The sequence below is a fragment of the Ursus arctos genome, unplaced genomic scaffold (genome assembly GCF_023065955.2).
Source record: "Ursus arctos isolate Adak ecotype North America unplaced genomic scaffold, UrsArc2.0 scaffold_3, whole genome shotgun sequence".
NCBI lineage: Eukaryota > Metazoa > Chordata > Mammalia > Carnivora > Ursidae > Ursus > Ursus arctos.
The window spans coordinates 7,236,086-7,250,283 of NW_026622985.1; the positions used below are offsets into that span (position 1 = coordinate 7,236,086).

Below are 14,198 nucleotides of genomic sequence, written 5' to 3' on the forward strand. Positions count from 1 at the left end.
GTCTCCGCTTCAGGGTCCTAACCTGTGCACGGGGACTCCCGGCTACATCCCCACGGCAACGGTGCTGTCCGGATGTGGGAGCGTGTGGGCGGCATGGGCCTGGCCCCGGCTGCTCCACGACTCTTGCCAGCCCCCCAGCCTGGCCCCCCGACCAGTCGCAAGGGCTGTGGCTCACCTGTGGGAGGTCAGCACCACTGCACAGCCTCGCCGAGCCTCCTGCATGATCGTGTTCCACAGGAACCGCTTGGAGCAGGGATCCATCCCGGAGCTGGGCTCATCCTGAAGGAGAGAGCACATGATGATGGGTGCTGGGGCTGCACGCCAGGACATGCAGGCCCGGCTGGGATGGGGGGACCCCGCGTTGGCTCTCCAGCAGCACGTCTTCATGACACCTGGTGGTTGGAGAGGACGGCCCCCCCTGCTGCACCGTCCACCTCCGTGGAACTTCCGAACAATCCACCGCGGAAAGACAGGCCAGAGCGGAAGAAAGCTTCCCCTACGTAGCATCATCAAGTAACGTGGGATTCTTGGAACCTGGAGGTTTCTCCTTCAATAAACACCAAAGCACTTACTGAACCACTTTTGAGAGAAACGGTTCTGGGCCGCGTGATGCATTTCTGGGCTTTTTGCAGTCAGGGAGTACTAAACACATTTTTCTTAAGAGCTTAGGGTCATCAACTTCCCTAAAAGAAAAACAGATGGAAAGTGGACAAAAAAATGGCCCTGAGCAGGAAAACAAACACCTGCACTTTTCTGCAAGCCGGGTGATATATGTGCGTAGTTAGAAGAGTAAGTCCATAGCAGCAGTGGTCATGCATCGCTCGGCGAGAAAGCTGATGGATGGCTCTACATTTTCCTGACCCCACGCTGGTGTCAGACGCGGGAACCACTTGCCTTTCCTCGGGGGAGAACTTGGAAGGCCCTGCGATGCATGTCTTGAACCAGATGCTCTGAACGCGTCCCCATCACCGCCATCACTACAGCCCACTGGGTGCCACGTGCTTCGTGGCCATCATTCCGTGGCCTGCTTTCAAGGAGCCCAATACACAGGATTGAATCACGGCCATTTGCAGATCAGGTGGAGACATGCATTCAACATGCCAGGCCACGTGCGTGCAGGGAGGTGCTTCTAGAAGCCAGAATCTGGACCCTGGCAGCTGACTTGAGTCCGACCACTAAACCCCGAGTCTAGCGCCACCAAGGGAGCCGAGAGCAAGGCTGTATGAAACAGGTGAGGGACATGTTCCAGGGCGGTGTTCCCGTCCTGATTCAAGACATGGAGGAGGCTGAGCATGGGGAAAGTTCTACAGAAGGTAACAGACACCAGGCCTTGTGAGCCCTTCGACGCGGGCCCCTGCTTGTATGGAAAACCTAGTTTACAACCTGCCGAACGGGACAAGTATTCGTATTCACTACTGGGTGTCAGAATATGGCATGCTGACCCAGACCTTGATCTGGGACAGTGCAAAGAAGCACATTTACAGCAAATAAAGGAAAATCAGCTGCGAGTCCAGAAGACACCCATTAATTAATGAGAGGCCACACTTCCAAAGCAGGCCTCTTAAATCCCCTTTAAAACAGTTTCCATCTAATGAACAAGAACAGAAAGGAGGAAAGAATTTTTCCCCACGTGTTTTGCTGCCCCTCTGACTTCGTACACGTGGACAGGTGTGGGATGCACCCCAGTGATTTGTACCCCGTCTATGGCACCCACATCGTGCCTTCTTCCTATTGTTTGTGACATCGTATTGCATGTGACTTTGAGCTACTTTTGAAATGCAAGACAGTTGGCTCCATTGTTTGATCCCCCGCCATCAGTTCATGCTTTCATCCAGCCAAACTGGATTAGCTCCAGTTCCCACATAGATTACGGACAGCCTGGTCTCAAAGCCACTGCCTCCAAGCCCCACTTCCTGCTGAATGACCCACTTTCCCCGCCATATTCGTCCTGCACCTGACACCCACCGTCAAGACTCACCACAGACTCATGTCACCACAGCTGCGACAATCACTTATCCGCACACAGAAAAAGACTCAAAAAGAACATGTTAGATGTCAAGCGTATTTTGGTTACCAGATTATAGTTGGACCCTGGTGTTATTCCAAAATACTGCTGTTAATGGTAAATTTTTATGGAGTCCTCAGTGAGAAAGATAACAGGGACTCTATCAAAACATAATTTTTTTTAAAAAGTTCTGTAAAATTCCAAGGCTTTCTTAGATTCCGTTGGGAAATGTTGTCTTAGGGCAAAGTGTTTATTAGCTCAGAGAGCCCACACTGCAGGATTTGAATTTCCTCCCCAGAGGGGCATCTTGTCTGAAGATGCCCGGAGACCACTGGTCTCTCGGCTACTCACCAGCAAGAGCAGGTCAGGTTTGCCCAGCAGGGCCAAGGCTGTAGAGAGCTTCCGCTTGGTCCCCCCACTGTACGTGGCCACCAGTTTGTCCACGTGGGCCTCCAGGTGTAGACGCCTCACAAGGTCCCCGACAACCTGCAGGACAGGCGCTGTCCGTGAACGTATCCCCACGCACCAAGGGCCCCCCAGACCGGGGCTCTCAGCCCTGCATGCCCTCCTTCCTCCCGCTGCCCCTGCCTACCCCCCACGAACACATCCTTTCCTGACCCCAGGCTGGCAGAGGATAAGCAGGTGGGCCCCTGCAGGGGTGCTCAGGGCTGGAGCTCAGGGGAGCAGAGGGCACCAGAAACCCCATCGAGCCAGGGCCCGATGCACAGCCACCCTGGGGCGGCCAGAGAGATGCAGGCAAGCCCAAAGCGAGACCGAGGAGGAAGGGAGGGAATAAACCAGGGAGGGGGAGGGCAGGACAGGACTTCAGGGAGCAGAGAACGGAGAAGAGGGTTTTCAATATTCACAAGGACAAGAAATGTCCCCTTTCCACCGAGGAGCCACTGCCAGAGGCGGCCACTTGGAGAGACGGGGAATAGAGGGAGTGTTTCTCACCGGCCACCGCCGGGAACAGCTGAACGAAGCCAGGAGGACAGTGACCGTGCGCCACCCCTCAGGACGGGGGTTCCGACCCCGAGCACACACACGGCACGTCCCGCCTCCTCTCTTCCTGTCCCTGCCCCACCTTCACCTGCCCTGCTTCAGACACCCCGGGGCCCCCAGTCTTGTCCTCGTCTCTGTCCCCTCTCCCCTCCCCAGTGGGCAGCATATGCCCATACAGCCCTTCTGCTCGAACGCCCACCACAATGCCCGCCACCCTACATTTTGTCTGCTTTCCTTTCCAAAGCGGTGCAGCTTCCTCTGTGGCCGCGACTGAGCTAAAAACACAATTTAAAACTTTGACAGATGTTTTCTACGTAACTTTTGTGACGACAGACGCATCGCCACAGATCATCATATGATCAAACTGGCGGCGATCATATCTTAATTCAAATTTAGGAGAGGTGGGGAAGACTCTGTGTCCCGAATACGAATCAAAGGGAAGATAAATGGAAGAAAATTTAAAAATAAAGTGTATATTTAAATGAAATATATGGACTAACGTTCATGCTTTTTTGGATACAGGCATACAAGTTGGGATACTCCTAATAATAATGGCGATGATGTCATAACAAGAACGTCTGAAAATACTGGCACGATGTTTATGCCTCCCAAGAAAAGCCCCGACAGAAAGCGCTCTCCGGCTTTATTTGTGCCTCCTCAAAATAACACAGGAAGAATTAAGAATCTCGAGGACTGGCCTAGTTATCAAAGAGTGTAAGTCAAGGGGACACAGGGAACTTCGGAATAAACTCGCCAAACTATAAATGCTGATGTTTATGGAACCAGGAAACATAGGTCACGTTTTCCCAATTCCACAAAAGGTCAATGTTGGGCACCTGGGTGGCTCAGTCAGTGAAGCATCTGCCTTTGCCTCAGGTCATGATCTCAGGGTCCTGGGATCAAGCCTCGCGTCAGGCTCCCCGCGCAGCGGGGAGTCTGCTTCTCCTTCTGCCTGCCGCTCTCCCCCCAACTTCTGCTCTCTCTCTTTCTTTCTAATAAATAAATAAAATCTTTAGTTAAAAAAAAAAAAAAAGGTCAATGTTGTAGCCTACACATCCCGGGTTCGACAGCCGCAGGAAAGAGTCCAGAATACATAGGAATAAATGCATCGGTTCGATCCCATACTTCTTGAAGTCATATTTTCAGAAAATCACAGAATATAGCCTGATAAGTACATTCTTGCAGTTTTCCTGTACTTGGGACTCCTGTCAACACTGCAGCAAACGTCAGGCACTAGCAATGGTTGGCAAAATGCCGTGCCAACCCCTAAATGTATTCTGCTTAAGGAATCTCTCTCTCTGCTATTAGGTGTTTTTCTTCCGTAAAGTTCTCAGCTGTTCTACGCTTAAGGCAAGAGTTTGGGATTCATTCATCCTTGTATCCCCAGTGTGTAGTCATGATCCACACTTAGCAGGAGTTCTGTAACCATCACCTGGACCAAAATAAACCGCCCAGAGGTGCACACGTGCTTTATTTGCTTAAAAAACCCAATTCCTGTGCACTGCCATGCTGACAGCCACGGCAAGGGTTCCCGGGAGATGAAAGATCAAAATGAGGAGGATAAAGGGGGCCCCGGATTTAAGACAGAAAGCCTTTCTTCCAGCCCCCTCCCCACAACTTTCTTCCTGGTCCCCATTCCTCCTGCCATCACTTCTGGCTCCTTCTAGCAAAACCGTCTGTGAACGGAAGAAACTTTCAGGGTTAAGAGGCACGTCTGTGGAAAAGCAGTAGGTAGTGAGACACAGGGTGGGGGGGGGGGGGCGGGTGTCCCTGATAGGTGAACACAGCAGTGGGGCAGAGGGCTCTCTGCCTTTTCTATCCCAGGGAAGACCACACTACAGAAACCCCAGTCCTCAACCCCAGCAGCACTGTGGTTCGGTGGTTCCAGTGTGACACTTAAATTATTGTACCCGTTTCTCCAGCATCACAGACCATGTCACTCCTGTCCCCTGAATCATTTTGTTATAATTTGATGTAAGTTCAAAAAAAAAAAATCAGGTTCATTGAATTCAGACTCAAACATGGACACTAGAAAACTATCCAGTGTGGACAACGGGGAAAAATTGAAAAGCATTCCATCAACCTGCCAAGCCTGAATTCAAGCCAAATGAACACAGCCTCTCTTTCCCATGTAACTGAACCTTTGGAGGGTTCAGGGGGAGAGGAAGAGAACTATACACAAAATACCAGAGACTGGGCCGTGTGTGAGCTGGGACAGCGGGGCACAGAGGAGCCTGGGCGCTGAGGGAGGGAGGGAGGGAAAGACGAGTACAGGGGGGCTGTCAGGAGGGACTTCCCGCGGGCACAAGGGGGCCTTCCTCTAGAACCACAGAGGACACAACTAGGGCTGCCCAGGGGAGTGAAGGCTGAGGTCAGCCTGGAGGAGAGAACGAGGGTGAGTAATAGATATGCCAGGAAAAGACCCCAGCTCCAGGTCCTGGCAGAGCTCAGGTGTGGGGCTCACCCAGGGAGGAGGAAGATGTGGAAAGGGACCCCTGAGCCAAGGGGCCACAAAATAACTCCACATAGTTTCCACTCCCTTAGGCACCAGAGGGGCGTAAAAGTAAGACCGAGCTGTTCGGGGCACAAGAGATTCCACGGTACTCAACGAGCAGCTCAGCGTCGGGATCATGTCCTCATCAGGAACGCTTACTCTGGAGCTGATTTATCAGATTTCAAAAGAAAACCCCACCACCTTCTAGCCATGGGGCTTAGGCAGGTTTCCTATCCTACCTGTGTCTCGCTTCCCCATTTGCAAAATAGGGAATAAGCATCTTATCGACCTCACACGGTCGCTGTAAAATATTTAGAATAGCGTCTAGCCCAGAACAAATACTGAAATGTTCTTCTGTTAGTGTGTAATAGTCCCTTCTGGGCACATTAGAGCGGACACGCCTGCACTCTATCTCCCATATTTCTACCACGGATGGGAGAGGGCCGTGGGTGATAAAGGGAGCTACCTCCCCCCGGACCACACGTGCTGTTGTCTCAGAAAGCTCCAAGCAAGCAGTAATGCTGTCTGCAAGATAGCTGCAGTTTCGTGCAGGAAGTGAAGCCAGTTCCCAATCTGGCACCATTAAAATAACTTTCTCCGTGGAGGAGCTCCGAAAAACGAGCCCGTAAGACCGCCGAGCATCAAGAGGCAATCGCCCTGGACGACAGGACGCGCGGAGCCCTATTCTATTAAGCAGAACTTCTGCGAGTGCGCATTCCCCCCGGGGCCAGCAAAGGGGCCTGCAGATGGCGTCTGCCAAGCAGCTGCCTCTTTCATCAAACACCAGCCAGGGGGAGCTGACAGAGATAAACCCCTTCTGAGGACCGAGCTCCTGATGAGTCCTGGGTTTCAATAACTGCTTAAGCACGAGGAGCAGACCTCCAGGGGCAGACAGTTGTCCTGGCTTGATGAAGATGGGAGGTGGGGGAAGGGACCGGGGCTCTCCGAGGACAAAGGAGGGTTTCTGCTTTACTCGCACTTACTGAGCATCATAAGAAATGAAGGCTGAAGAAGGATTACCCAACAGCACACGGGATGAATTTTCGTGGGCCAGCGAAAGCGAGGCTGTTAGTTTTGTCTCCCGTGAATTCTGGGATGTTCCCTCTCTTACAGAATCTCACTGAAAATGCACCTTCTGCTCCTTGTTCAGAATCCAGAAATGCAAGGAGCATTCCAGAATCTCTACAAGGGGCAGAAAAGGTAAAGCTGCAGCCCCAGCACTCGCTATTCTAGTGGCTTCCACTTGGCATGTCCTCTGAGCTGTCGGTCAAGGCTGTCAGCTCTGCTTGGCTGACTACTGCTCACAACAGGCAGAATGGCAGCAGCCTCTGGCTTTCTCACAGCCGTGCCCACCCCACCCTCCCACAGAGACGGTGGAGGGGAGCGGTCTGCGGTTTCTGCCACCTCTCCATCCTCCAGAGGCCCCCCAGGGAAGGAGCCGGGCAGGCAGGTGTCAGCCCCTCCACCCAGAAGTCCTCCTTCCAACAGCCCACCCCACTCCACGGGCAGCCTGAGCCCTTCTCTGTGAGCCAGGGGGAAGGTCTGTAATGCTTGCTCTCGAATAAAAGCAACAGTCCAGTAAATGCAAAAGGCACTTGGAGAGGAGACGAAGTTGCAAATACTGACAGCTTTAACCCCAAGTGACTTCAGCCCTCAGATCTATTTTAAATACATAATTAAATGCAACATTAACACATTTACTGTGTTTTCTTCCATGTAATCAGATTGGAAACATCTTTCTGGTACATTTATCTGGCACTGTGGTTCCTTCTCGAGGGGTCAGAGAGCTCTGTTGGGACCAGAGGTGTTGGCCAAGCATTCCTTAGCGGGACGCTTTTCTGGAAGACTCCAGGGAGTTTACCTGAGGGATGCTGGGCTTGGGAATCCCACGGAGGCAACAGTAATAGTGCAGGTGTTCCCAGCCGGTCAGGAGCTCGTCCAGGGCGTCCTGCTGTGGACAGTAGCCAATGCGCACACCCGCCGTGCCCGCCAAAGACAGATCCACGACCTCTCTGCGAAGAGAAACACCAGCACAGTCCAGAAAGTTCGGCTCCCCAGACAAACACCCATTTCTTCAACCCGGCCCATCCATGAGAAGTTCACGGCAGCCTGTCTAATGCAACTAATTAATAGAGCATAAACGGGTTTAATGAACGAGTAGCACCCCATGTGTCTATGCTTGGCTCTGAGGCCACCATCACTTTTTATGTTAAAGAAAAATATAAATAGGGGCGCCTTGGTTAAGCACCTGACCCTTGAACAACACGAGGTGTTAGGGGCGCTGACCCCCGGGCTAGAGAAAATCCACATATAAGTTTGACTCCTTCAAAACCAAACTGACAGCCTATATTGGCAGAAAGCCTTACTGATAACAAACAGCTGATCGACACGTATTTTGTATGTTATATGTAGAATACACCACATCTTTAAAATAAAGTAAACTAGGGGCGCCTGGGTGGCTCAGTCAGTTAAGCATCTGTCTTTGGCTCAGGTCACGATCCTGGGGTCCTGGGATGGAGCCCTGCTTTGGAATGCCTGCTCTCAGGGAGTCTGCTTCTCCCTCTCCTCCCCGTTCATGCTCTCTCTTGTTCACTCTGCCTGTCTCTCAAATAAATAAACGAAATCTTTAAAAAGAAAAAAGTAAACTAAAGAAAAGAAAAGGCTGCTAAGAAAATCATAAGGAAGAGAAAATATTCGCAGTCCTGGATTTACTGAAAAGCCAACATCTATCTGTGTCTGTGTGGACCCACAACCTTCAAAGCCGTGTTGTTCAAGGATCACCTGTACAGTGTCAGGCTTTGTTCTGAACCACTGCTTCCGGAAAAATTTCACTCCGTTAGTTTATTTTCTTCCTATTCCATATTTTATTTTCCATGCTGGTAAAATACAGATCATATGAAAGTTATCATTTTAGCAATCGTAAGGTGTAAAAGTCAGCAGTACGAAGGACATTCACGAGGTTGTGCCCCCATCTCTGCCATCTGGATCTGTGACGCTTTTGACCCCACAAAAGGAAACCCTACTCCCAGATAGTGGTCACTGTCCCCCAGCCTCTGGCAGCCACGCATCTGCTTTCGTCTCTGTGGATTTTCCTATTCCGGGAGTTTGCAGAAACTGAACAAAATAGGCGAGGCCTTTTGCAAGCGGCCTCTGTCACTTGGCATGTCTTCAAGGTTCCTCCATGTTACAGCATGAAGCTGTACGTCATTCTATTTCCTTTTACTGGTACACATGCACGCAGCAGTTAGTGTTTTAAAAGCACCACCACCGTTTCGATAAAACAGAAGCCCGCATGTTACAGCGGTCCCTGAATTAACGAATGGACCAGCTCCAATAACTCCGTCTTGCACCTGGAAGGGTACCATGTTTATTCATTCTGTGACCATTTGGCATAAGAGAAAAGAACCACAAAAAGAAGGAAGAGGGGGAAAACATAAGATTAAAAAAAAAAAGGAAGGGGGGAAAAATAAGACTAAAAACAAGGAAGAGGGAGGTAATCATTTTTGTAATGAACAGAGGTCCAACTGTTCGAGCAGCTTCAGTTTACAGGAAAGTTGAACAGAAAGCGCACGAAGTTCCCACACCCTACCTCCCTCTCATCCAGAGTCTCCCCCATCCTTACCATCCTGCATTGCTCTGGAGCTTTGTTTCAATTAATGAACCCATATTGAGACACTGTTGTTCACTTAGGTCCATACTTTACATTAGAGCTCACTTCTGGTGTCGTACATTTCTGTGTGTTTGGTCAGATTCACAGCATCGTGTATCAGCAGTATCACGAGAACCTCTCATCGCCATAGAGATCCTTGGTGCCCTGTCCCTGTCCCTTCCTTCCTCCCCCTCCCCAGCAACCACTGATCTTTCCACTGTCTGCATATTTTTGCCTTTTCCAGGATGTCACAGAGTTAGAATGACACGGTACACAGCCTTTTCAGGTTGGCTTCTTTCATTAGTGATACACATTTAAGGCTCCTCCACGTCCTCTCATGGCTTGATAGCTCGTTCCTTACTGATGAGTAACATTCCATTCTTTAGATGCACCCCAGTTTATGTATTCATTCACCTACTGAAGGGATCTCTGTTGCTTCCAAATTTTGACAATTACTAATAACACTGCTGTAAGCATTAGTCTACAGGGAGCGTATTTTGTAAGTTCTCAGATCATCTGAATAAATACCCAGGAGTAGGACATGATATCGTTAAGACCATGTTTACTTTTGTAAGAAACTCACAAACTGTCCTCGGTAGTGGCTGTACCATGTGTGTTTCCAGTGACTAAGAGCTGGTGTTACTCCCATCATCACCAGCATTTGGGATCTTAGTCATTCTAACAGCTGTGTATATATTTGTTGTTTGCATGTGTAATTCTCTAGTGACGTACGATGTTGCACGTCCTTTCCCGTGTAATCTGTTCATCTACTTTAGTGAGGTATCCCTTCAGATCTTCCGACCATATTCTAATCGGATTCTTCATTTTCTTATTGTTGGGTTCTTTGTATCTTTTGGAGACAACTTTTTTCAGATACGTGTTTTGAAAATATTTTCTCCCAGTCTGTGGCTTGTGTGTTCAGCCCCTTCAAAGTGACCTTCGCAGAACAGACTTTGTGTTTATTTAAATGGAGTCCAACTTATTCTTTGATTCATACACTCATTAGAAGTCTGTTGTTTAATCCCTGAATATTTGGGGATTTTCCAGCTGTCTTTCTGTTATTTCTAGCTTAATTCTATCGTCCTCTGAGAGCGTATTTTTGCATGATCTCTACTTTAAAAATGTTAAGGTGTTCTTTACCGTCCAGAATGCGGTCTATCTTGATGAATCTTCCACGTGAGCTTGAAAAGAAAGGGCACGCTGCTGTTCTTGAGCAAAGTATTCTAGAAATGTCGATCAGGTCCAGTTGATTAGTGTGTTGCTTGGTTCAACTCTACCCTGACCCATTTTCTGCCTGTGGGGTCTGTCAGTTACTGAAAGGGGGCGCTGCTGTCTCCCACTACAGCATCAGACACACCTTCTTCTCCTTCAGCTCATCACTCTGTCCCCACAGATCCTGACACGCTTGGGTTTACATCCATTACACCCTTGTAGAGAATTGGCTCCTTTATCGTTATGTAATATCCACTGTATTCCTAACAATTTTTTTTTTTTTTTGCTCTAAAATCTGCTCTCTTTCAAATTGACGTGGTTACTCGAACTGTCTTTTAATGAATGTCAGCACGATGGGTCTTTCTTTTCCCCATTACAGTTGATCTGTACGTGTCCTTATATATCAAGTGGGAGTCCTGGGGCGCCTGGGGGGCTCAGCGGGTTGAGCATCCGACTCTTGACTGCAGCTCAGGGCTTGATCTCAGGGTTGTGGGTTCAGGCCCTGTGATGGGCTACACACTGGGTGTGGAGCCTATAAATAAATAAAATAAAGTGGGACTCTTTCACAAAACCTACAGTTGGATCTTGTCTCTTTACCCACTCTGGTAGTTTGTCTTTCAATTGGTGCAGTTCCAACCATTATATTTAGATCATTACATTTAACATGATTTTTGACACACTTGAATTATATCAGCCATATTTGGATTTTTAAAAGATTTTTATTTATTTACTTATTTACTTATTTTTTAATTATTGTGCGAGAATAGGGGGAGGGGAAAAAGAATGGAGAGAATCCCAAGCATACTTTGGGCTGAGTGTGGAGCCTGACGTGGGGCTCAACCTCAGGACCCCGAGATCATGACCTGAGCTGAGACCAAGTTAGACACTTAACTGACTGAGCCACCCTGCTGTCCCATCTGCCATGCTTGTAGTGTTTTTCTATTCGGTCTCCTTGTTTCTCTTCTCTTTCTTTTTCTGTCTTGTCTGGTTTTAGTTGAGCATTTTATATTATTTCATTTTCTCGCCTCTCTTAGAATATCTGTTATACTTCTAAAAAGTTTTTTGCTGGTTGTTTCAGAGTTCATGATATACACATACAACCATTCCAAGTCCACTTTCAAATAAAAATAAAGTGGAAATATCTTAATAAAAGAGTGTTCTCAATTCCTCCTTCCCTTCCCACATAGGATTACCACCATTCATGTCACTTAGCCATAAGCTACAAGAGCTGGATACAATGTTGCTGTTATGATTTTAAACAAACTGTTACTTGTAAGATCAATTAAAAATGATAAATGTAAAAGATCTTCAATTGTTCCTTCTCTAATGTTCATCCATTCTTTATGTAAATCTGACTTGGTGACCTCTCTTACTTTCCTACTTTCAACATTTCTTGCAAGATGGGTCTGCTGGCAACAAATTCCTTCCATTTTTACTTCTACTTCTCCTTTGAAAGATAATTTCACTGGATTCAGAATTCTAGTGGGTGGTTATTTTTATCTGTAGGCTTTAATATTCCACTCCCCATCTTCTTTCTTTCATGGTTTCTGAGAGGTCCAATGTCACATTTATCTCTGTGGCTCTGTAGGTAAGGCATCTGTCTCCCACAGCAACTTCTTCACGAATCCATCTTTGACTTTCTACAGCTTGAATATCATATGATTAAGTGTAGGTTTTGGTATTCATCTTATTTGGTATTTTGTAAACATTCTCAATCTGCTTTATGATCCACCATACATTTTGGGGAAAAAATGCCATCATTATTCAAATATTTCTTCTGTCCCTTTCTCTTGTACTCCTCTGGTACCACCATTATGCACGCATGCCATGTGTTGTAACCATCACAATCCCCTGATATTCTGTTCCATATTTTCTTTTTTTCTCTTTGCATTTCAGCTTTTAGAGTTTCTACTCATCTGTCTGCAAGTTCACTGATTCTTCCCTCCACTGTGGCAACGCAACAGATGAGCCCATCAGGGATGTTCTTCCTTCTCTTGTTCTTCTCATTCTCATTCTTCTCTCTGACAGTGTTTCTTTTTATTTCTAGCATTTTTCTTCCTACAGTGTCCATCTCTCTGCTACCATTACCCATTTGTTCTTGTGGATTGTCTACTTTTCCCATTAGAGTCCTTAGCACATCAATCAGAGTTATTTTAAATTCCCAATCTGATACTACACCATCTGCCATATCAGGGTCTGGTTTTAATGTTCGTTTCGTCTCTGTGGAATGTGTTTTTTTGTCTTTCAGCATGCCTTGTAATTTTTTGGTGGAAAGCTAGACATTATTTATCAGATAAAAAGAAATTTAGGCATGGGGTGCCTGGGTGGCTCAGTCGGTTAAGCCTCTGACTCTTGATTTCAACTCAGGTCACGGTCTTGGGGTTGGGCTCCCCGGTCAGCAGGGTGTCTGCTTCTCTCCCTCTCTGTCTGCCTCTCCCCTTGCTCGCATGCATGCTCTCTCTCTGAAATAAATAGATAAATCTTTAAAAAAATAAATTTAGGTAGATATGTCTTTCATATGAGGGTATGTTTATTCAGCTTGGAGTTAATTTATAATTATCATTTTCTGTAGATGAGGTGTCAGAGGGTAAATCGCAGGTGTCCTGTTTTTATCTCCCTATTGCCTTTTAGGCTCCCTACGGACTTCCTCATAGCTAGGGTCTGGATTTCACTTCTTTTAGCTGTGATTCCCTGTTATTACACAGAAAGCTTATTGAAGAGGTGGTGAGGGGTGTGTGAAAGGGAAGAGTCTATAAGCCTGTCTTTAGAACTCAGTATTTTACTGAGCCTGAGCTGGGTACTTCCTTCCCCCACAATGAAGGCCCAAGGGGGCTGCAGTTGGGTGTTCCCCTTCCCCCAGGTTGGTTAGGCATTGCTAAAACCCCCACTGGTTATGGTCTAGTAAAATATTTCCCATTAAGAAGAACAGAGATCTTTGGGCATACTTTAGAATGATTACTCTTTTCCCCACAGAAACACAAAGAGATTTTTCTACAACACAGTGGGGACCTCATGAGGCTCTGGGAAATAACACTCACAAAAGTGCACGGGCCCCGAGATCAGGCCTGTGGGTGTTTTTAACTCTCAAGGAGCCCACACTGAACTTGAAACAGTTCATCAGTGAGCGTTTAAGGGCTCCTACTGACACTTGCTCCAGTTGGGCACTTCTGTTCCTGGTGAGCTGTGATGTCACACACCCACCCGTCAGCCTCCCCAGGTGTGTGGGCTGAAGATCGCTCTGTGACCTCAGTTATCTGACAGATCTAGGAAGAGTTGCTTACTTTTAGTCTATTCAGATATTTTCCTATTGCAAGAATGTGAGTAATGATTTCGAAGCCTTTACCTGCTGGACCACAATCCAGAGTCAGTAACTTTTTCCACTAGGCTTTTGTTCCATTGTTTCTAGGTTGTCTGCCTCCAATGCACAGGAAAAGCTACATTTTAAATCTCTCTCTCCATTCCCATATAGTCTACCACTCCCTTACTCATCAATTCAATGAACTTTCATTTTATTTGGATTTTTTAAAAGATTTTATTTATTTATTAGAGAGAGAGAGAGAGAGAATGTGAGCAGAGGGGACAGGCAGAGGAAGAGAGAGAAGCAGACGCTCACTGAGCAAGAAGCCCCACATGGGGCTCGATCCCAGGACCCCAGGATCATGACCTGAGCTGAAGGCCAAAGCTTAACCAACTGAGCCACCCAGTGCCCCTTCAGTGAAGTTTTAATCTACACTCTGAAAAAACTTCTCAGGTACATCCATGACATTGCTAATTTAATATTTGGTACTTTTAATGCTGTTCCTGTAAATGACAAATATACCAGAAACTGGTTCTAT

At 47.5% G+C, this 14,198-nt stretch overlaps 1 protein-coding gene across 1 annotated transcript in view; it reads right to left on the minus strand.

Moving 5' to 3' along the window:
- The window catches only part of ABCA13 (ATP binding cassette subfamily A member 13), a 357,421-nt gene that overhangs the window by 33,854 nt on the left and 309,369 nt on the right, over nucleotides 1-14,198 (minus strand). Inside the window, exons 56-58 of the mRNA XM_057304334.1 lie at nucleotides 7,363-7,513; nucleotides 2,357-2,491; nucleotides 176-279 (exon numbers count right to left, since the gene is read on the minus strand). Of these exons, the coding sequence (XP_057160317.1) occupies nucleotides 176-279; nucleotides 2,357-2,491; nucleotides 7,363-7,513 (390 nt within the window). The remainder of the gene's footprint in view (nucleotides 1-175; nucleotides 280-2,356; nucleotides 2,492-7,362; nucleotides 7,514-14,198) is intronic.